This window comes from Oryctolagus cuniculus, chromosome 2 (genome assembly GCF_051225735.1).
Source record: "Oryctolagus cuniculus isolate XC-2025 breed Fujian yellow rabbit chromosome 2, ASM5122573v1, whole genome shotgun sequence".
NCBI classification, from domain to species: domain Eukaryota; kingdom Metazoa; phylum Chordata; class Mammalia; order Lagomorpha; family Leporidae; genus Oryctolagus; species Oryctolagus cuniculus.
The window spans coordinates 121708520-121728472 of NC_142868.1; the positions used below are offsets into that span (position 1 = coordinate 121708520).

Sequence of the window (19953 nt, forward strand, 5' to 3'; positions counted from 1 at the left end):
AAAGTGTGCTGTTACCCCATGCTCACCTGAGTGAAAATGCTCATTTTGTTCCGTGTGAGTCTGCTAACAATGAAATCAGCCGAGGGGGAGGAGGGCTGCAGGACTGCCAGTCCCCACACTGGATGCTGACACCAAGGAGACCTGGTATGAAAAGGTAAGCTGGCCCAGGTAGGGCCCCTCTGTAGCTGGAGACCAGAAATAGGAGCTGAGGGAACTGAGGGAAGAGGAGCTACATGTAAGCAACAGCTGTGAATTAGAGGTGGCAGTGAGGGGGCAATGGAGTCACACCCACGGCAGAGCCCAAGCCTGAACAGTCCCTGAAGATCATTATCCAGTTTCAGAGGCTTGGGGGCTGTTTCTCAGTGGGACCTGGGGCTGGGGTGGTGGTTCCTGAGTTCTCAGGCCTATATCCTTAAAATAACATCCTACTTCTAGCCAAACTTGTTACCTTTGGAGTATTACCTCACTTGAGATTTTTTGCAACAAAATAAGCCTAATTGAACAATTAGGTAAGCCACTACTATATGTTAAAAGTAACACACAAGAGGCTGGCGCCGCGGCTCACTAGGCTAATCCTCCGCCTTGCGGCGCCAGCACACCAGGTTCTAGTCCCGGTCGGGGCGCCGGATTCTGTCCCGGTTGCCCCTCTTCCAGGCCAGCTCTCTGCTGTGGCCAGGGAGTGCAGTGGAGGATAGCCCAAGTGGTTGGGCCCTGCACCTCATGGGAGACCAGGATAAGTACCTGGCTCCTGCCATTGGATCAGCGCGGTGCGCGGCAGCCATTGGAGGGTGAACCAACGGCAAAGGAAGACCTTTCTTTCTGTCTCTCTCTCTCACTGTCCACTCTGCCTGTCAAAAAAAATTAAAAAAAAAAAAAAAAGTAACACACAAGAACCCGTGCTGTGGCATAGCGGGTAAAGCTGCCATCTGCAGTGCCGGCAACCCATACGGGCCCCAGTTCAAATCCCAGCTACTCCAGTTCTCTGCTATGGCCTGGGAAAGCAGTAAAAGATGGCCCAATCCTTGGGCCCCTGTGCCTGTATGGGAGACCCAGATGAAGCTCCAGGCTCCTGGCTGTTGTGGCCATTTGGGAGTGAACCAGCAAATGGAAGACTTCTCTTTCTCTGCAACTCTGCCTTTCAAATAAATAAGTCTACACACACACACACACACACACACACACAATTAGACTTCTAATTCTCTATCAAATCTGGGAATGTTTAATTTATTCAGTCTTAAAACTCTCAGAAGTTTAATACTGGTATTTGATGTTTACACAATAATTTGTTTTTAAGAAAGTCAAGTTTTATACTTCTTTATTTTTGCAGAGACATAATATATGCAGATATACACAGGCAATGCCTGGGGAGCCGTGCCATTTCTGACCTACACTTTCAGGTTTGTGCGATCGTGGTACCTCTGATAGGGATCATCGGCATACCAGTTCCGCCTCTTCCAGAAAGACGTGGTCATTTTATCTAAGAGTTTACTCTGGGTTTTATTGCAGAACACAAATTCCCTCAAGCGTCTTTTTCTTGCAGTGGTCTTTTTCCATAATTTCTTCTTATAACCAGACTGTTGAATAGCACAACAAAGGGGTTAACAATTACTTTATGTCATGTAGGAGACAACTGACGAGTGCACAGCCTGTTTTACAGGCCCATTGGGAACAAAGGCTGCTGTGTTTCAGAAAAATTCTCAAGGGTGAGTAGAGAAAACATGAGCAGCTTGAAAAGAAAATATTAACAACATTTTGGAAAATATTTAGAATAATATCACAGAAAATAAAGCTCAATAAATCTGTGTGCTGGTGAAACACAAAATAATAGCATATAATTATTAACAGCCAACTTCACATGCATTTTCTTATCTCTGTAACACTCTTCAATACCAACAGAATATGTTGTCACTTTACAGATTAAAAGCACAATTCCTGATTAAGAAGGAGCAGACTGAGGTGCAAGAACTCGGAGTTCTCAGCCACATATTTACTCTGTCCTGATCAGGAGGGTACTGGGTACTGGTTAGTTAGTGGGACTGAGTATTACAAGGGCTGAGAGGTACAGCTTTCAAGTATTACTGCTTCATTTATTCTTTTCACACACTAAGGACCAATGTTTATAGGAAGCACTTTTAGAGAACAATGACTACAGTACAACTATTACTGTGCAGTGAAGGGACGGTTTACCCATATTTTTAACCTAAAACTTCCATATACAGAATATTTTCCATGCATTAATTTTAAAGAAGCTATTATTAAAGAAATAGAAAATTCAATTGTATGTAGAAGCTATAGTCATAACTAAAGCTACACAGTAAGTTACAGAGGAGGCCGGACTAGAAACCCTGGGTCCTTGCCAGTCGAGGACTCTTTATGGCATCAACCAAGGCTCTCAGCTGACAAGCTGCCTTGGGTTTCTGACGTGTCTTGTCATCGTGATCAGCACACTCAAAAGTACAGTGATGCTGAGAACTAAGGAAAGGTGTTTAAGAGTTCAGAGGCTTGCTACTGACTGCTTACAATTTTAAGTTCAAGATTCAAACTAAAGTCTTCTTATTTGAGTAAGAATTGTCTCGTCTGCAGGCCAAACTAAATCCCTGTGTTGACTTACAGACCCCTAATCTGCCACCTTGCCCAACACCGCCAGTATCTTTTAAAGATCACTCTGTGCAGGGTCAGGTGTTGCAACACTGCCTGTGATGCTTTTTGCATCCCTCATCAGACTGCTGGTTCAAGGTCCAGCTCCTCCACTTCTGGCCCAGTTGCCTGCTAGCGCACCTGGGAGGCAGTAAACAATGGCCTAAGGGCATGGGTTCCTGCCACCCATGGGGAAGATTCAAATGGAGTTCCTAGTTACTGACTTTGGCCTGGCCCAACTTCGGCTGTTGTGGGCATCTGGGGAGCAAACAAACAGATAGAAGACCCCCCCCCCCCTTCTCATTGCCTTTCAAATAAACAACAAAAACAGATTACTTTGTGCAATGGAGCCACTATGAAAATTTTTTGGACAGTTCTAAGTTCAAAACTGGAAGGAAGGAATAAACAACAAATATTAGGGACACCCAGATGAAACTATGCCACAGAAAATACTCTACATTAGTGAAAGTTAACCAGTTTGTTTGTTTTTCTCTTAAAATGAGGAACCAGGCCATTCTGCACACACTGTATTCCTTGGGGCTCTAAGCTGAGGCTAGATACTATGACTAGAGAGTTTGATCAGGCTTTTTACAACAACATGAAGGTTCCAGAGCCCAACAAGGGGGATATGGGAAGGAAGGCAAAGAAAACCACCCATTTCATCTTACTTAGGGACAGATGAGGACCTGGAAATAACTGGAGGGAAATGTTTCCAAGGGAAAAATTCACAAACTCAGAACTTCAGCTACTGATGGGTTACATGTACTTCTGTTAACTGGTGTAGAAAAATAAACCAGGGCAAGCATTTGGCCTAGCAGTTACGACACTGCTGGGGACACAGGCATCCTCTGTTGGAGTGCCTGGGTTTGAGTCCCAGCTCCGTTCCTGATTCCAGCTTCCTGCTGGTGCCCGCTCTGGAAGGCAGTAGATGATGGCTCAAACAGTTACGATTCTGCCACCCATGGAGACCCAGATTAAGTCCCTGGCTCCTGGTTTCATTATGGACATTTGGGAAATGGACTAGTGGATGAGATCTGTATCTCTCAAATAAAAAAAACTAACACAGTGCTGTTTCCATGGAGAAATATGCCAAGAGTACCAATGAACCTACTAATCTACAAATTTGACTGTTTATAAGATAAATGTCAATCCTTTCGACCTTTCAGATACTGAAAGTCCTACCAACTATTTTATCTTTATAAGGAACCAAATTTTGATGTTTAAAGAATTAAATTAACCTCCAGGTATAAGAGGAAATTAGGATTTAAGCAGCTATTAAAGGTTAAGACGGGTTTGTGAAACTCTGGCCTTAAGTTGGCTTTCTAATTATCAGCTCTTCTGTTTCCTTGAATAAAGATATGAATGAAAAAAAAAGCCCAATTATGCTCAAGATATGATGTGGCAGAGGAAGGAACAGTAATATTTCAGAGTCCCCATAGAGGTTGGAGTCATAGGCCAGAGTAATTATCGGAACTCTGTCTGTGATAGTTCCAGTCATATATACCAATAGAGAGGAAAACCTGTAAACCGAGGGGAAAAAAAAACCGCCATGTCGGGTTAATGTTCTAAAACAAAGATAAAGCTGCCTAGGGGCCAGCCATGGTGGTGTAGTAGACAGAGCCATTCTGATCCAGCTCCCTGCTAATGGCCTGGGAAAGCAGCAGAGCATGGTCCAAGTGCTTAGGGCCTAGCACCCATGTGAGAGACCTAGAAGAAGCTCCTGGCTCCTGGCTTTGGCCTTGCCCAGCCCAGGCTGTTGTGGCCATCTGGGGAGTTAACCAGCAGATGGAAGACCTCTCTCTCTGTCTCTGTAACTCTGCTTTTCAAATGAATTAAAAAAAAAAAAAAAAAAAAAAAAAGATTAAGCAACTCAGAGAATCCAATCCAAGGTAGGCTGAAATGTTCTCAGACCCCTCCGCCCCCCTGATCTGAGCCATGTGCCCAAGTCTGCAACGCTGTTAACAGGCTTCAGCAGGTTATTAAACTTACAGGCTTCAAAGGACTTCTGCTGGTCACTAGATAGGCCAGACACGTTAGAACACTGGCAGTGAAGCTGTGCTCCAGTGAAGATTTTTGCATTCTGAATGTTCTGTTGCTTTATGAATGCTTCCATGTTTTCTTCACATGGATTCACTTACACACAGATGCCTGCCAAGCTGGTACTTTGGCAAAGCACCGTAACAACCAATGGTAAGAAGGGAAGGATATGTCATTGAACGGGCTCACTGGATTCACTGCAATCTTCATTTCAATCTCCTACTCACAATCCTTTTACAATCAAGAAATAGTGTGAAGACTCACCTTTCTCCTTAGCCAAAGGCCAGAATGAAGTCTAAGAAACCTGTAGATGACAGCTTTCACAGTTTTTCTCTTGCCTTTTCGTGAACTGAAGTATGTGACGGTCCTGACTGGCTGCTTCAGGACACTTGGAAGCAAGGGAGCCGCTCTAAAAAACATTTAAAAAAAATTCAACTCAGCAGTTAAAGACTGATTAAATGATAAAACTGGGACCGACACTGTGACATAGTGGGTAAAGCCACTGCCCACAGCATCCCATATGTGTGCCAGTTTGAGATCTGGCTGCTCCACTTCTGATCCAGCTTCCTGCTAATGCGCCTAGGAGAGCAGCCGAAGATAGCCCAGGTACTTGGGCCCCTATACCCATGTGGAAGACCTGGAGGAAGCTCCTGGCTCCTGGCTTTGGCCAGGCCCAGCCCTGACTGTCGTGGCCATTTGGGGAGTGTACCAGAAGATGAAAGATCTCTCTTTCTAACTCTGCCTTTCAAATAAATAAATAATAATCTTTTAAAAATGATAAAATCTTTTTCTATACTTAAAAATGAATGCCTGGTTCAAGTCCTGAACCAGGACTGTGCTTCCAATCCATCTTCCTGCTAATGCACCTGGGAGGCTGCGGAATATAGTCCAAATAATTGGGTTCCTGGCACCCACATGAGACCCAGATAGAGTTTCTTGGCTCCTGGTTTTGGCCTGTCTACTCTCAGCTGTTGTGGTCATTTATGGAGTAAATCAACAGGCTGAAGATCTTTCTCCCTATCATCCTTCATTTCAAATAAATAAGTCAATCTAAAACAGCAACAATAATGAGTGAAGTTGCTCCACTGGAATGGAGCTGAATTTGTTTATTTTTATTTATTTTTTTAAATTATTGGGGCCTGGTGTTGTGTAACAGGTAGAGCTGCTGCCTGAGATGCTGGCATCCTACATGAGCACTGGTTCACATACCGGCTCCTCCACTTCCAATCCAGCTCCCTGTTAATGGCCTGGGAAAAACAGTAGATGATGACCCAAGTGTTTGGGTTCCTGTCACCCACATGGAAGACCCAGAGCAAGCTCCTGGCTTCGGCCTGACCCAGTGCTGGCTGTTGTGGCAATCTCGGGAATGAACCAGAAAATGGAAGATATCTCTGTCTCTCCCTCTCTCTGTAACTCTTTCAAAATAAATGAGTCTTGAAAAGACATCTGTTTATTTCAAAAGCAGAGTGGCAAAGAGGGAGAGATCTTCCATCTGTTCACTCCCCAAATGACCACAAAGCCAGAAGTAGCCAGGAACTGCATTCTGGCCTCCCACATGGGTGGCAGGAAACTAAGTACCTGGACCATCTCCCTCTGCCTTCCCAGGTGCATTAGTAGGAAGCTGGATCAGAAGTGGAGCAACTGAACTTGAATTGGCATTCCAAAAGGGATGTTAGTGTTGCTGTAGCAAAATGCTGGTCCTGGGAACTGAATTTTAATATATAATATTACTTCAAATGACTCCTGACACTAAGCATAAACAGAATAGCAAGCATCACCAACTTGGAAACCTTCTAAAATCTACCCTTCAATATCTAGAAAAGAATTTATCCCATTATGTTTTAATCACCTGATGATTTATCAGTCTGCCCACCAAATGATAAACTCTTTGAGGACTTCAATTTTGTGTCCTTGGTGCCAACTTAGTATTTGCTGACTGAATGAGCACCACACACAGCCCACCTTTAAAAGCTTGCCATCCAGGCTGGCGCCATGGCTCACTTTGCTAATCCTCCGCCTGCGGCACCAGTACCCCGGGTTCTAGTCCCAGTTGGGACGCCAGATTCTGTCCTGGTTGCTCCTCTTTCAGTCCAGCTCTCTGCTGTGGCCCGGGTGTGCAGTGGAGGATGGCCCAAGTCCTTGGGCCCTGCACCCGTATGGGAAACCAGGAAGGGGCACCTGGCTCCTGGCCTTGGATCGGCGCAGTGCACCAGCCATAGTGGCCATTTGAGGGGTGAACCAACGGAAGGAAGACCTATCTGTCTGTCTCTCTCACTGTCTAACTCTGCCTGTCAAAAAAAAAAAAAAAAAAAAAAAAGCTTGCCATCCAGGAAATCATACAGACAACATCACAAGTGTGCTCTGCTTGGCAGTTTCTGCTGTTGGCATGTAGCTATATGGATGTCAATCATTCTCTCATTTAATCAGGCAAAGTCTGTATAATAATCCACAGGCAGCAAAGAATATCATCTACTTCTAAGATGTCTTGTAGGTATGAATGCTTTGGAAATATTGGCTAGATATCATGTTTACTGAAATAAACTACCTGTTAGGAATGGTTGTAGAATGCCCACAAGGAAGGTTTCTGACAGATGTGGTAAGTCTGGGAGCAGAGGAAACAACCGGTGCCTGAATATGACTGAAATGTCTGGTGGACAGTGCAGAAATAAGACAGGCATTCTTGGTACAGTTTCGATAGGCTGGAGCTGCCAACGTATTCAGGGGCCTTAATACTCCTGTAAAGAAAGAAGCATATATATTTAATATGTTACTCCAAAATAAACATCCATATATTTAAAAGTATGGATCAAAGCAACCAAGCATTATAAATAATGTAACCTGAGCATCAGACTCATGGTGTTTTTTTTTTTTTTTTTAACCAATTTTATTGAACTATAACTTCCATACCTTGTTAAATAAAATGTATAGGAGGCCATGGATTTGGACTGGGTACCTGCACTGGGTCCAACAGACAAACCCAAAATATAGCTTCATCACAGTGGGTGAGTTTTGGTTGGCTGCAGAAGACCCTGCAGCCAATTAACTAAGCTAAAACCAACTGACTGGCTAAATGTAATCAACTAAGTTGTTTTCTTTGACTCACTTCTATTTTTTCCATAAATGCTGTCAAATAACATTGTTAGTTGGAGTTCTCAGATCCTGCCTGCTCTGGTTCTGAGGGTTGCCCTATTGATGTTGTTCCTTTTGCTCAAATAAACCCTACTAAATTTAACTGGTCTAAGGAATTATTTTTTTAAGATTTATTTATTTGAAAGGTGGAGTTACAAGGAGGGAGAAGCAGAGGCAGAGGCAGAGAGACAGAAGTCTTCCATCCACTGGTTCATTCCCCAAATCGCTGCGACAGCCAGAGCTGAGCCAGACCAAAACCCGAGCTTCATTGGGATCTCTCCTGTGAGTGTAGGGACCCAAGCACTTAGGCCATATTCCACTGCTTTCCCAAGTACATCAGGAGAGATCTGGATTGAAGTGGAGCAGCTAGGACTTGAACTGGCACTCATATAGGATGTCGGCACTGCAGGAGGTGGCTTTACCCACTAGCGCCGGCCCCAGAATTTTCCTTTTAACACCGTAAAACCACGTAATTTAGATACACAATTCAGTGATTTTCAGAAAATTTAAAGCTGTCCAGCCATCATCATGATCCAGTGTGATGTGTCCTAGCTCTATGTTTAGTATTAGGGGACACGATATATAGAACATTAATACCTCCCCACCCCACCCACCCAATCTTACTCTCTGGGGAAACAACTCCCACAAGCACTGTAAAGGCAGCTAGGAGAAACAAAGCTTGAGTCCTTCCTGGAAAGACAATAGAGTGGCAAGAGAGGATTCATGGAGAGAATGGAAAGGGAGGGGAGAGGAGAGGAATGGAGGGGAGGGGAGGGGAGGGGAGGGGAGGGGAGGGGAGGCACGGCACTTGGATTCTCCTCTAGAAGATGAAGAGGCCCTTAGAGGAGGAGGAACACATTTCAGGCAGGATGAACAATCCAAGCAAAGACCTGACAGCTGACACAAACAGATATGCAGACTGGAGACCAGAAATGCCACAGAGGCTGCTCACTGCCTGCCCAACTGTAGCAGAGATGCTTGGAAAGAAGCAGTGGGACAAGAGGTGGGCAGATTCCTGAGGGCAGGGATGTAGGGACTGAATGCTGTTCTCTATCAATACCAGACAAGACTGAGACAGGATCACTAAATTAAGCCCTTCCTGACCTATGTTTCTATCTTCAGCTGCGAACCAATCAAGAGTAAGAGGCCTCCAGACCCCAATAGACAAAGACCCCTTACTGCCCTGTTAGGGACTTCCCCAACCTACATATTATGTTCAGAATAACCCAATGCAATTGACATGCGACCTTCCTAGAGTGATGGTATTGAGGGGCACCATCATTTTGAGCCTGTTGTGTGAAGAAGAAAACAAAACAAAACAGTGCCTGCAAAGAACACTGAGCTGGGTGCAAACTGAAGAGCCTGGGCCTGAGAAGGAACCCACATGCCTCCCTAACCTCATAAAAACACCTGTTCAGGGGCCGGCCCTGTGGCGTAGTGGGTAAAGCTGCCACCTGCAGTGCCAGCATCCCATATGGGCGCCAGTTTGAGTCCCAGTTACTCCACTTCCGATCTGGCTCTCTGCTATGGCCTAGGAAAGAAAGCCCTGTTCCCATGTGGAAGACCTCGAAGAAGCTCCTGGCTTTGGATTGGTGCAGCTCTGGCTGATGCAGCCATCTGGGAAGTGAACCAATGGATGGAAGACCTCTCTCTGCCTCTGCCTCTCTCTAACTCTGCCTTTCAAATAAATAAATAAATCTTTTTTTTTTTAATTTGACAGGTAGAGTTATAGACAGTGAGAGACAGAAAGAGAGAAAGAAAGGCCTTCCTTCTGTTGGTTCACTCCCCAGATGGCCGCTAAGGCCAGCACTGAGCCAATCCAAAGCCAGGAGCCAAGTGCTTCCTCCTGGTCTCCCATGCGGGTGCAGGGGCCCAAGCACTTGGGCCATCCTCCACTGCCCTCCCGAGCCACAGCAGAGAGCTGGACTGAAAGAGGGGCAACCGGGACTAGAACCCGGCGCCCATATGGGATGTCGGCGCTGCGGGCGGAGGATTAACCAAGTGAGCCACAGTGCCGGCCCCTAAATAAATCTTAAAAAAAAAAAAAAAAAAAAAAACCTGTTCAGCTCCTGCAGACAGCCAGTGGAAGAACCTCTTCACACCATGCCATCCCCCTTATGCTAGGAGATAAGATCTCAGTAAACCTTCTATGGGCTGCACACTGGCCTCTTGTTAATTTCTATTTGCAAGTGACCCAAAAAACCTCGGGTTGATAACAAATCCTTCTCACCTTAACTAGGCTAATAGTTCATGCCTGCAAATGAGAATTACTAATGGAGCTCCGACTCCATTACTGACTGAGTCTAATTAGTATGGGGTGCAAGGATATACATGCTGAAAAAGTTTCATGTGGGCAGGCATTTGGCCCGAAGGTTGGTACACCCTGTCTCATACTGGAGTGACTGGGTTCAATACTAGCTCGCGGCTCCTAACTCCAGCTTCCTAAGGATGCAGGCCCAGGGAGGTAGGAGTGATGGCTTAAAGTAATTGTGTTCCTGCCACCCACGTGGGAGACACAGATTATGTGTGTTCTCAGTTCAAGACATTGTAGGCATCTGGAGAGTGAAACACTGAATGGAAACTAACTTTGTGTCTCTGTTTCTCTCTGCCTCTCAAAGAAATGGAAAAGGAAACAGAACAAAAGAAAAAGTGTCTTAGGATTATGGAAGTGTCCTAAAACTGCAATGTGATGATGACTTCATGACATGCTAAATTTACTAAGACCCATAACACTGTATACATAAAATGGGTAATTTTATAGCATGTAAATTCATCCTCAATAAAGTTGGTTAAAAAAGAAACTCTACTTGGGGCAAGTACTTGGGTGCTGCTTGGGAAATCCACATCTCATATCTGAATGCTGGTTCCAGTTCCAGCTTCTCCACTTCCCATCCAGCTTCCAGCTAATGAGCAGCCCTGGGAGGCAGCAGGTGATTGCTCAAGTACTTGGGCCCCTGCTATCCACATGGGAGACCCAGATGGAATTTCAGGCTCCTGGTTTTGGTTTAGCGCAAACCTGGCTCTTGCAGCCATTTGCAGAGTCAATCAGCAGATGGAAGATCTCTCTCTGCCTCTCTCACTCTGCCTTTCAAATAAATCTTTAAAAAAAAAAAAAAAAAAAGGAACAACTATAAGTCAATGAGACAACCCAATAAATCAGTAAAAATATTTAAATGGGTATTTCATAAAATAAATCCAAAAGATTAATACACATGTGACTGACCACACTAAGGCTCATTAAGCATTAGAGAAAGGCATATTTAACCTTCAGAGAGATATCACTACACAGCCACCAGACTGACACACATTTAAGTCTGACAATACCAAGTACTCGTGAAAATGTGGACCCTCCACTACTGGGGTAACCAAAAATAAGCACACCATTCTGGAAAACAGTTTGGCAATGTCAGACAATACTGAATATATATATATATACACACACACACACACACACATGCTCTGATCCAGTAATTCCACAGCTAGTTACACACATGCGTGCACACACACACATACCCCCTCAGGACAATCAGCTTTGCTCATGACAGCCTCCAAACTGGAATCACCCAAATGCTCATCAATAGTAGAATGGAGATTTGTGGAGCAGTCACAGACCATTATATAGCAATGCCAAAGCACTCAGTTACATGCAAGATGAATGAACCTGAGAAAACAGAAGTCAGACACCAAAGCAGGGCGAGGAATGTCCAGCCTGAGGATCGTACATGGCCTGCAAAATCATCTATCTGGCCTTGCCAAGCCAATCGCAAGGAGGACCAAAATCCAATACATCTAGAGTAGGCTAATTTGTAAGTCGATAATTTTGTATGGCCCACAAATGAGGTTATAAATATCCAAATGGCTCTTGGCAAAAAAAAACATTTCCCTATCCCTACTAAAGAGGACATACTGCATGATTCCATTCACATAAAGTTCAATACCAGACAAAACTAAACAACATGTTACTGGGACACACACATTATAGATGCTAAAACTACCAACAGGCAAGGTAAATATTAGAATTAGATAATTATATATATAATTAGAATTAGAATCATGTTTACGTATGGAATTTTGACTGGGGAGATGTGGGGGTCTGGAGAAGGGAGTTTCTGGTAGTGCTTTGGAGCTTGGGTGATTCACAGGTCTACTGCAGCACTGTTGAACCATTCATGTATGTGACACACTTTCTTTGTATGTGTATTTTGCACATGTCCACACACACAACACTCGTAAAAAAGCTTTTCTCTAAGAGTTGGTAAATTTACACCATTACTTATTTTTCTTGTTCTCCCACCAGTTTTTATCCTAATTTAACGTTATTTTGCGTGAAAGTGGCTTACTGACCATTCTATCATATTTGAGTGATTTTTAACTTCTTGCAAGAAGTCCTGAGCATGAAGGCTCCCCTGACCTCTCACTCAAGGAATTTATGCCCACCTTCGTGCGGGGGGCTGTAGTTACAAAGGAATTAACCACAATCCCTGACTGTAAGGGGAAGGGGGTGGGGGCAGAGCAGAAAGGAGGCAGGATAGGAACTCACAGCCCAAACGAATTTATTCATGGAAAAACAAATTTGCAGCCACGGCAACACGCTAGCTATGTGCCAGGTATTACGCAGGACACTCTATTCACACAAAACTCAGCCAGTCCCCCTAGGACGTGGCATTAACCCCATTTTACCGCAGTGGAATCCGAAATTCTGAGAAATGAGTCAATCTCAAGGTCAGAGGTCGTGACGGCCGAGTCCTAGCCTGTGAATCAGGTAAGTTACATGGGACTTTTCGCGTGTCCCTTGCTTCCCTCTACCCCTGTCTCTCTGGTTTGTATTCTGAAGAATGGGAAATCCGAAAGAGGGCAAAGACAGAGGGCCAGCGGGCCAGCAGCAGTATGAGGCGGGACCTTGGTGCGTGGCTGCCCGCCACACAGCTCCCCGCTCCAGACAAGTCCGGAGTCCCTTCAGGCCTCACATAGTGACCTTATCCCCGTCCTTTCCATGCTTAACCTCCAGCCCAGACACCCACTCCAGTTCTCCGTTCTGGGAAGACGTTAATTAAAACACTGACCTGAAGCGGCTCTCAGTATACCGCCAAACGCGAGAGCCGCCATCTTGCCACACGACTACGGCGGCCGCAGTGGGTTCAAAAGGCCCAGAGCAAAAGCGAATAAAAGAAACGCAATCAGGGCGGAGTCAAGGAGAGGGGGAAAATAAAGGAACGCCTACAGTTTATAGGTCGGGTTCCTTCGCCGCGGTGAAACAGCCGCCTATAAAAATATCGCCACACATATAAGTAGGCGCTCAAAATTTTATTAACACGTGATTGAAAGATCTCTTTAAAAAAAATACAAGATATTTGTAGGAATTTCTTTTTGCTCTTTTTATGAAATTGAGAGAATAGTGGTTCGCTTCCAACGCTGGAGGACGTTAGGATAAATGAATGGGAAAAAGTTGTATTACAAAAAAATTGTTTTTGAAAAAATATTGCATGTCAACTCTGATCGAATAAGTGTGCCTATCCTAAGGATATTTACACACACGTACATTACACACAAATGTGCTTTTCAAAAATCGACACTCATTTGCCAACTCTCCCTGAATAATTCTACCGTCATTCTTTTATTCCTGAGAACTAGTGCTCCTACATGCTGTGAGGAAACTGGAGGCGGAAAGCCGCAGGACTTCCCTGCGGGGCGCGCCGCGGCGTTCGGCGTGGAACCGGCTCGCGTCCGGCGGTTTGCGCGCCGGGTTCGGAGAACGGCTTCCAGCGGGACCTCCGGGAGGCGGTTGGCAACCACCGCCAGGCAGAGGAGCTTGGCGAAACTGCGGTCTCCGCCATGCCCAAGAACAAAGGCAAAGGAGGTAAAAACAGGCGCCGGGGGAAGAATGAGAACGAATCTGAGAAACGGGAGCTGGTGTTCAAAGAAGATGGACAAGAGTATGCCCAGGTGGTCAAGATGCTGGGGAACGGACGCCTGGAGGCCATGTGCTTTGATGGCGTCAAGCGGTTATGCCATATTAGAGGGAAACTGAGGAAAAAGGTTTGGATAAATACCTCGGACGTTATATTGGTGGGTCTGCGAGACTATCAGGACAATAAAGCGGATGTGATTTTGAAGTACAACGCAGATGAAGCGAGAAGCCTGAAGGCGTACGGCGAGCTTCCGGAACACGCCAAAATCAACGAAACCGATACATTTGGGCCTGGAGATGATGATGAAATCCAGTTTGATGATATTGGAGATGATGATGAAGACACTGATGATATCTAAATCGAACTCAATGTTTTATATTCCAGGTTTTCTGAAGATGTTCTACAATTGGGAATTTGGGCCATCACTTGTTAAGAAGAATAGAACTTTATTTAGCACGAGTATACTTTGTTAAAGCAGGTTCACTTCTTTTCAGTGTTTCAATGTGTTTACTATATTTCTTTTAAAAATGATGCTGAGCGACCAGCATGTGATGTAGCTGGTAATGCCGCCTTCGGAACACTGACATCTCACATGGCCCCAGCTTTGTGTCCTGGCTGCCCCACTAACCATCCAGGCCCACGCTAACGGCCTGGGAAAAGCAGCAGAAGATGGCCCAAGTGCTTGGGCCCTTGCCACCCATGTGGGAGACCAGGATGAAGCTCGTGGCTCCTGGCTTCAGTATGGCGTAACCCTACCCACTGGGGCCCCTTGGGGAGTAAACCAGCAGATGGAAGACTCTCTCTCTCCCTCTGTAACTCTGCTTTTCACATCTTTTCTAAAAAAACTGATGCTGAATTATTTTAGGCAACGTGTTAGTATGTTAGTACTTTGTTCTTTAGATATACTAGAACTTAGAGGTAAAAGATTATATCTGCTGTTCAAAGAAGGAAGTGCCTTTTTTACCATGACAACTACATTTCCAGCAAATTGGTATTTTGAATCAATTGTTTGACCTAAAATCGTCATAGATTTTTCAGCTGTAGTTTAATCTGTTTAGTCTGTATACTCTTTCTGTATGTTCCAAGAACCCACATACTCTCTTGAAATTTTTTATATTTAAGTATGATAGAAATCCATATTTGGAGTCATGTCACCTTATTTTTTTATACTAACTTTGATCTACAATTCTTGTTACCATTTATGTTTTCATCCTTAAAAATAAGTACATTTCCATATTGCAGTTTTAAAACATGGATTAAAGTAGCAATTTTGAATTTATAAGATTAGTAGTTCCAGAAATGGAACATTAGATGATAACCAGTTACTTTAACACTGGAAATAGTGACATAACAATTGATACTATTTTTCTTTAACATGCATAGAAAAGTTGTCAAGACAGTTTTTGACAGTAAAATATATGGAGTAATTTTACTATACGAAAAAGTTTATGTTAAAAGGTGTCACTTTATAAGTCATCCACTGTAACACACAGTTTTGGGCTTTATAAACAACCAAATTTCTGTGTATAAACGGAAAACTTATTTCTTAATAAATTCTGTAAACCAAAACAAAACCAAAAAAACCTTTCTGGGGTGGACATTGTGGCCCAGAAGACTAAGGAACAGCTTGGGGCACCTGCATTCCATATCCAAATGCCAGATTGAGTCCTAACTACTCTGTTATTTTTCCTTTCTTTTAAAGATTTAATATTTATTTGAAAGAGTGATGGAGCGGGGTGGGGGGAGCGGAATCTCCTCCATCTGCTGTTTCACTCCTCAAATGGCAACAAGAGCTGGGGCTGGGCCAGGATATTCCCATCTCAAAATAATTTGTTTCTACACAACCCATTTTGTCATGCTAAGTAACATATACACAGATTCCAGAGGTTAGGAAAAGTAGACATCTTTGAAGGCCCATTATTCTGACTACCACACCAATTTATTTTAAATTAATTATAAATCCATTACACAGGGATGGGCATTGTGTTGACCTAGGTTAAGCTGTCACTTGGAATGCCTGCATCCCATATCTGATGGCCTGGTTTGAGTCCTGGTTACTCTGTGCTCCCAATTCAGCTTTCTGCTAATGTATCCTGGAGGATACATTATTTGGGTATGTGGTATTTGGGTTCCTGCCACCCATGCGGAAGGGTCAGATGGAATTCCTGGCTCCTGGCTTTGGCCTGGCCCAGCTGAGGTTGTTGTGGCCATTTAGGGGAATGAATCAGCACATGGAAGATCTTTCCCTCTCTTTCAAATCATTAATTATTTAAATAAACAAACCATTGCACGCTAACATTTTTATGAAAATCAGCTTCCAAAAAATAGTGAGAAAAGCAGCATTCTTTTACATTTTTGTAAATCTCTCTTTAAGATGTAGCGTAACAAAAAACTGGATTCTAAAATTTTTTTCGGCAATTTCTCATCTGTTGGGTAGCTTCTGTTAACACCCTATAGTCTATTATTAGGAGATAATGAGAGTAAAAAAGAAAATAGTGTTACTATGAAAAGTCATTTTATGGACCAGCCTTCGAAGCGTGTCATGCTTCCAGGGCCCCCTGGATAACATTTTAAGAACTTCTGAAATGTTTATACTTCATTGCCTGGGATTCAGAGTGATTTAGTGGTTGGTGAGCTTGTTGCCATCTTGGTCTCCCACTCTGATGACCACTTTGGGTCCAAAAGCCTCCATGTCGTCCGGAAAAGTTTGAGACATTCAAAAAAGGTTCTTTGAATCGGCAATGGGAGTTACTGAATGTTTTTGAACAGGTGAGTGATGTGATTTAAATTTCTGAGTTTAGGAGAGTCCCAATGTAACATTTTAAGGCAAAAAGTTCCTAACTTGTATGTGGAGGGTCAAGGATTTGGTTAAACGAGGGGCTAGGAAACAACAGAAATCACTTCTGAGGTTTAAGAACTCAGAGGTTGCTAATGATGCTCAGGCCCAAGAGGTGGCTGTGAGGTACATGGCTGGAGCAGAATGAAAGTATTTATTGGCATCAAGGTTCAAGGCCAAGGCTATCAACGGCATCACCCAGCTTGACAATAGTGGGTAGGGATGGGAGCCAGAAAACTCCAAGTCAATCGAAAATGGGAGACTGCTCTGGAGGCTGTTAGATGATGGTGGAATATTTTGAACTCCGTGGAATATTCTTAACAGTGCTTCTGCACTCATTCCTAGGTTGCTGCCAAAATTATTTCTCTAAAATAAAAACTTGAGAAGGCATTGTGGTTTAATCCGAAAGGCGCATAAGCTATGGGGGCAAAAAAAAAAAAATTATATCCCTTTCCTGCCATTAATCAGGTACATGAATGACCCGCACAACCCTCACAACAAGCAAAACCAGTGTTAGTTCAACCGGTCTGCAGCAAGCACGGTTTTCCTGTTGCCCAACGAAACAAGCGCGCAAACCGAGATGACTGCATTGTTTACGTAACTGTGGCCAAATCGATTTCTTCCTACGAAACAGCCAGCTGACAGAGCCAGTCCAGATGCTCGTTTTCCCCGTGGGAGCGAGGACCGAATTACCCACGCTCACCCCTGCTACAGTTCACCCAGTCGCCCTGGATCTGCGGGCTACGAAGGAGGAGCCTCGTGCGACCCGGAAGAAGAACCCACCCTTCCCGCCTCCTTTCCAGCAATTGTTTCCGCAGCCGGGGCGGGGCCTATTCGCCGGCGGCTCGAGCGAAGGGAGACGGGCGAGGGGAGCCGCGCGTGCGCAGTTGGTTTGACGGCCCTTCCGGTGCGTCTGGTGCGCCCGGCGCAGAAAAGTAGCACGGCCGAGGGCACGCACGGACGCACGCACGCCCTCTTTTGCTCGCGCCGCCGCGGCTGCTCCCGCGTACTCCCCCAGCGCCGTCCAGTCCGCCGAGATGCTGCGGGCTTGTCAGTTATCTGGCGTGACCGCCGCCGCCCAGGTGAGCGCGGGAGGGACCTCTCCGAGAGGGCGCGTGAGGAAGTTGACTCGGCTCAGCCTGCGGAGAACGGCGGGAGACGTTGGCGCTGCCTGGGCCCCAGGACGCGGGCGCGTCTCAGGGCCGCCCTGTGGGCGAGCCTCGCGGGCCGGGCCTCTGAGGCGGTTCCCCAGCGAGTTCTCCCGGCGGGGATGACTTGAGGGTAATTGCTGAAGCGGGCTGGGGTGTGAGAGGCAGCGGAGAGGCGCGGCCCGGGGGACATGTCCTCCAATCAGCCCCGCGCTGCCCCGCTCCAGGGCCAATCGTGGCTGCCGGCGACTTGGGTCGCCGGTTGGGCGCGTGATAGGTTTCCAATGGTGAAGGTCGAGCGGGAGAACTACAGTTCCCAGCAGAACGTCGCGTGGCCGGGTCTAATGAGGAGGGGCGTGGACTACTCGAGAGTCCTCGTTTTAGGGGTCAAGGTTGTAATTGTCCCGGGGGGGACTGCCTTCGTTTTCGAAGCGGAGAACACCTGTGAACTATTCGGACCCTAAACAGAAGCCGGAGATTTTCGTTTGCGGAGCTCAAACCCCTGGGAAGGAGGACAGGTGTCATGACCTTGCGCTCCCTTTTGAAATTAAAGCCCGGGGATCTGTGTGGCCAGGCACGGGGACAGCTGCGATTGACATTCCGAAAACCTAGACACCCAGTTCCCTTTGGTTTGGCATACTTGCCAAAGTAAGTTTCTAAAAATGAAAATGAAAATCGTACCTCTGTCGCTCATCATTTTCAGTTAATTGCTGTTTTGGCAGAACGTGTTGCAAAACAATGTAAGTGGTAATTGAACAAAATCCTTAGGCATGCTGGGAGTGTAGTGAGTTACAAGATCACACACATCAAACTTTTTTTTAAGTTTGCTTCTCTCATTAGTTTCCAGGGTAAAAGAAGCAATCTGTAAGTAGCAAATACCCGAAACTTAGCATCTGTCAAAGAACACATTGGTTATCTTACATTTTGATGAATGATCTGGGTTCCCTGCTCAGACACGCACAAGGCTGTAATCCAAGTGTGGCTGTGATGGTTTTCGTTTGGCCATCAGGATCTTCCAAGACCATGCATTTGTTGGTTGAATGTAGCCCATTGCAGTCAGCTGACGGCTGTTCTTATTTTCTTTCTAGCTCCTGCCTGCCACTGCGCTCAGCTTCTGGAGGTCGCTTGTAGTTCCAGGGGCCATTCATAGCAGGGGTGTGTGCTTTCTTGCAGGCTACCTCGAGGAGCTTGCCTCGCTGACTTCAGAATCTTCCTTCCCTGTGTTGAGCTGTAGACCCAGAGGTAGAAGCTTTCTGGGTAACCTCTCAGCTGGAGTCGACTTCTTGGATCCCAATTAGGACATAAGAATAAAACAAAACTCCGTAGTAAACTGTGAACCTTCTTCTAGCTCTCAAACCGGATTTCTTACGCTTCTGCGATTTCTGCCTTGCAGTTTCTACTAGTTTAGCCTCACTGTCTCCTCAGTGAGTTTGTACATTTGATATTGTTTTGTGAAACTCTGCATTTTTGGCTTCTGTCAGGTAATATTTTGGGTCCCATCTTGCCCTTCATTTCTCACCTTGTTTTCCTTTATTGAATCACCATCTTCCTTGTTCTTCTGAATATGTTCCCTCCCGTTCTGTATACACTCACTTAGGATTGCATCAGCTCTCAGAGTTTTAATCCCTAAACAGATGACTCTGCTTCTTTTCAGCTTTTTATTCATATTTCTAAATTCTTGTTTGATTTTAGAACCAAACTGTTCTGGAATATTCCTCCTGTCAATATCTTTTCCATTTCATTAAACTCCATCTTCTTAAATGTCTTCCAACTTTTACTATTTTTCTCCTAGAGTCAGTTCTTTATATATGGTGTTTACTAAAGGCTTCCAAAAAGCAAACGTGGGAGTAGGTGTTTGGCCTAGTGATTAAGATTCCCATGTCTCACATCTTAAGTGTTTCGGTTCCGTTCCTGACCCTGGCCCCTGACTCCAGTTCCCCACCAGTGGAGACCCTGGTAGGAATGGTGATAACTTAAGTATTGAATTCTTTTCACATAATGGGAGACCTGGGTTGAGTTCCTAATTCCTGGTCTGGCCCAGCCTCAGCCCAGCTATGATACCATTTTGGGGAGCTGTGTCTGTCCTTTGGTCTCTCTCTTTTACTGTGTGTATGTGTGTGTGAGAGAATAGGCGCACAGGCGTGTGTGCCTCAAAAACAGGCTGGTGCTGTGGTGTAGTAGGCTGAGCCTTCACATGTGGCACTGGCATCCATATGGACACCAGTTCATGTCCCAGCTGCTCCTCTTCCGATCCAGC

General features: G+C 45.2%; 3 protein-coding genes across 18 annotated transcripts in view; 2 read left to right on the forward strand and 1 right to left on the reverse strand.

Annotated features, from left to right (window-relative positions):
* Window positions 1-1298: 1298 nt before the first annotated feature.
* MRPL35 (mitochondrial ribosomal protein L35) lies at window positions 1299-12919 on the reverse strand. Its single transcript, XM_002709652.6, has 4 exons — window positions 12867-12919; window positions 7220-7409; window positions 4939-5083; window positions 1299-1574 (listed from the first exon to the last, which is right to left on the reverse strand). Exons 1-4 carry the CDS (start codon window positions 12907-12909, stop codon window positions 1386-1388), a joined length of 567 nt encoding a protein of 188 aa, XP_002709698.1. The 5' UTR covers window positions 12910-12919; the 3' UTR covers window positions 1299-1385.
* Window positions 12920-13011: 92 nt separating this feature from the next.
* Window positions 13012-15289, forward strand: LOC100339548 (eukaryotic translation initiation factor 1A, X-chromosomal). The gene has a single exon (XM_051836777.3). The coding sequence runs from the start codon at window positions 13636-13638 to the stop codon at window positions 14068-14070; it is 435 nt and encodes a 144-aa protein (XP_051692737.1). The 5' UTR covers window positions 13012-13635; the 3' UTR covers window positions 14071-15289.
* Window positions 15290-17327: 2038 nt separating this feature from the next.
* The window catches only part of IMMT (inner membrane mitochondrial protein), a 45498-nt gene continuing 42872 nt past the window's right edge, over window positions 17328-19953 (forward strand). For 4 of the 16 annotated variants that reach the window (XM_008254159.5, XM_008254162.5, XM_089326157.1 and 1 more), the window contains exon 1: window positions 17385-17630. In XM_008254159.5, the coding sequence (XP_008252381.1) occupies window positions 17586-17630 (45 nt within the window). In that variant the 5' untranslated portion in view covers window positions 17385-17585. Of the gene's footprint in view, window positions 17631-19953 lie in introns of all 16 variants that reach the window. The other 12 variants (XM_008254160.5, XM_089326158.1, XM_070068835.2 and 9 more) reach the window with 7 other exon arrangements.

Coding starts and splice junctions, on each gene's coding strand:
- MRPL35 (XM_002709652.6), bottom strand. CDS start 12,909: ATGGCGGCTCTCGCGTTTGGCGGTATACTGAGAGCCGCTTCAG. Junction 7,410..12,866: donor TATACTGAGAGCCGCTTCAG/GTCAGTGTTTTA, acceptor CTTTCTTTACAG/GAGTATTAAGGCCCCTGAAT. Junction 5,084..7,219: donor TCTACAACCATTCCTAACAG/GTAGTTTATTTC, acceptor AATGTTTTTTAG/AGCGGCTCCCTTGCTTCCAA.
- LOC100339548 (XM_051836777.3), top strand. CDS start 13,636: ATGCCCAAGAACAAAGGCAAAGGAGGTAAAAACAGGCGCCGGGGGAAG.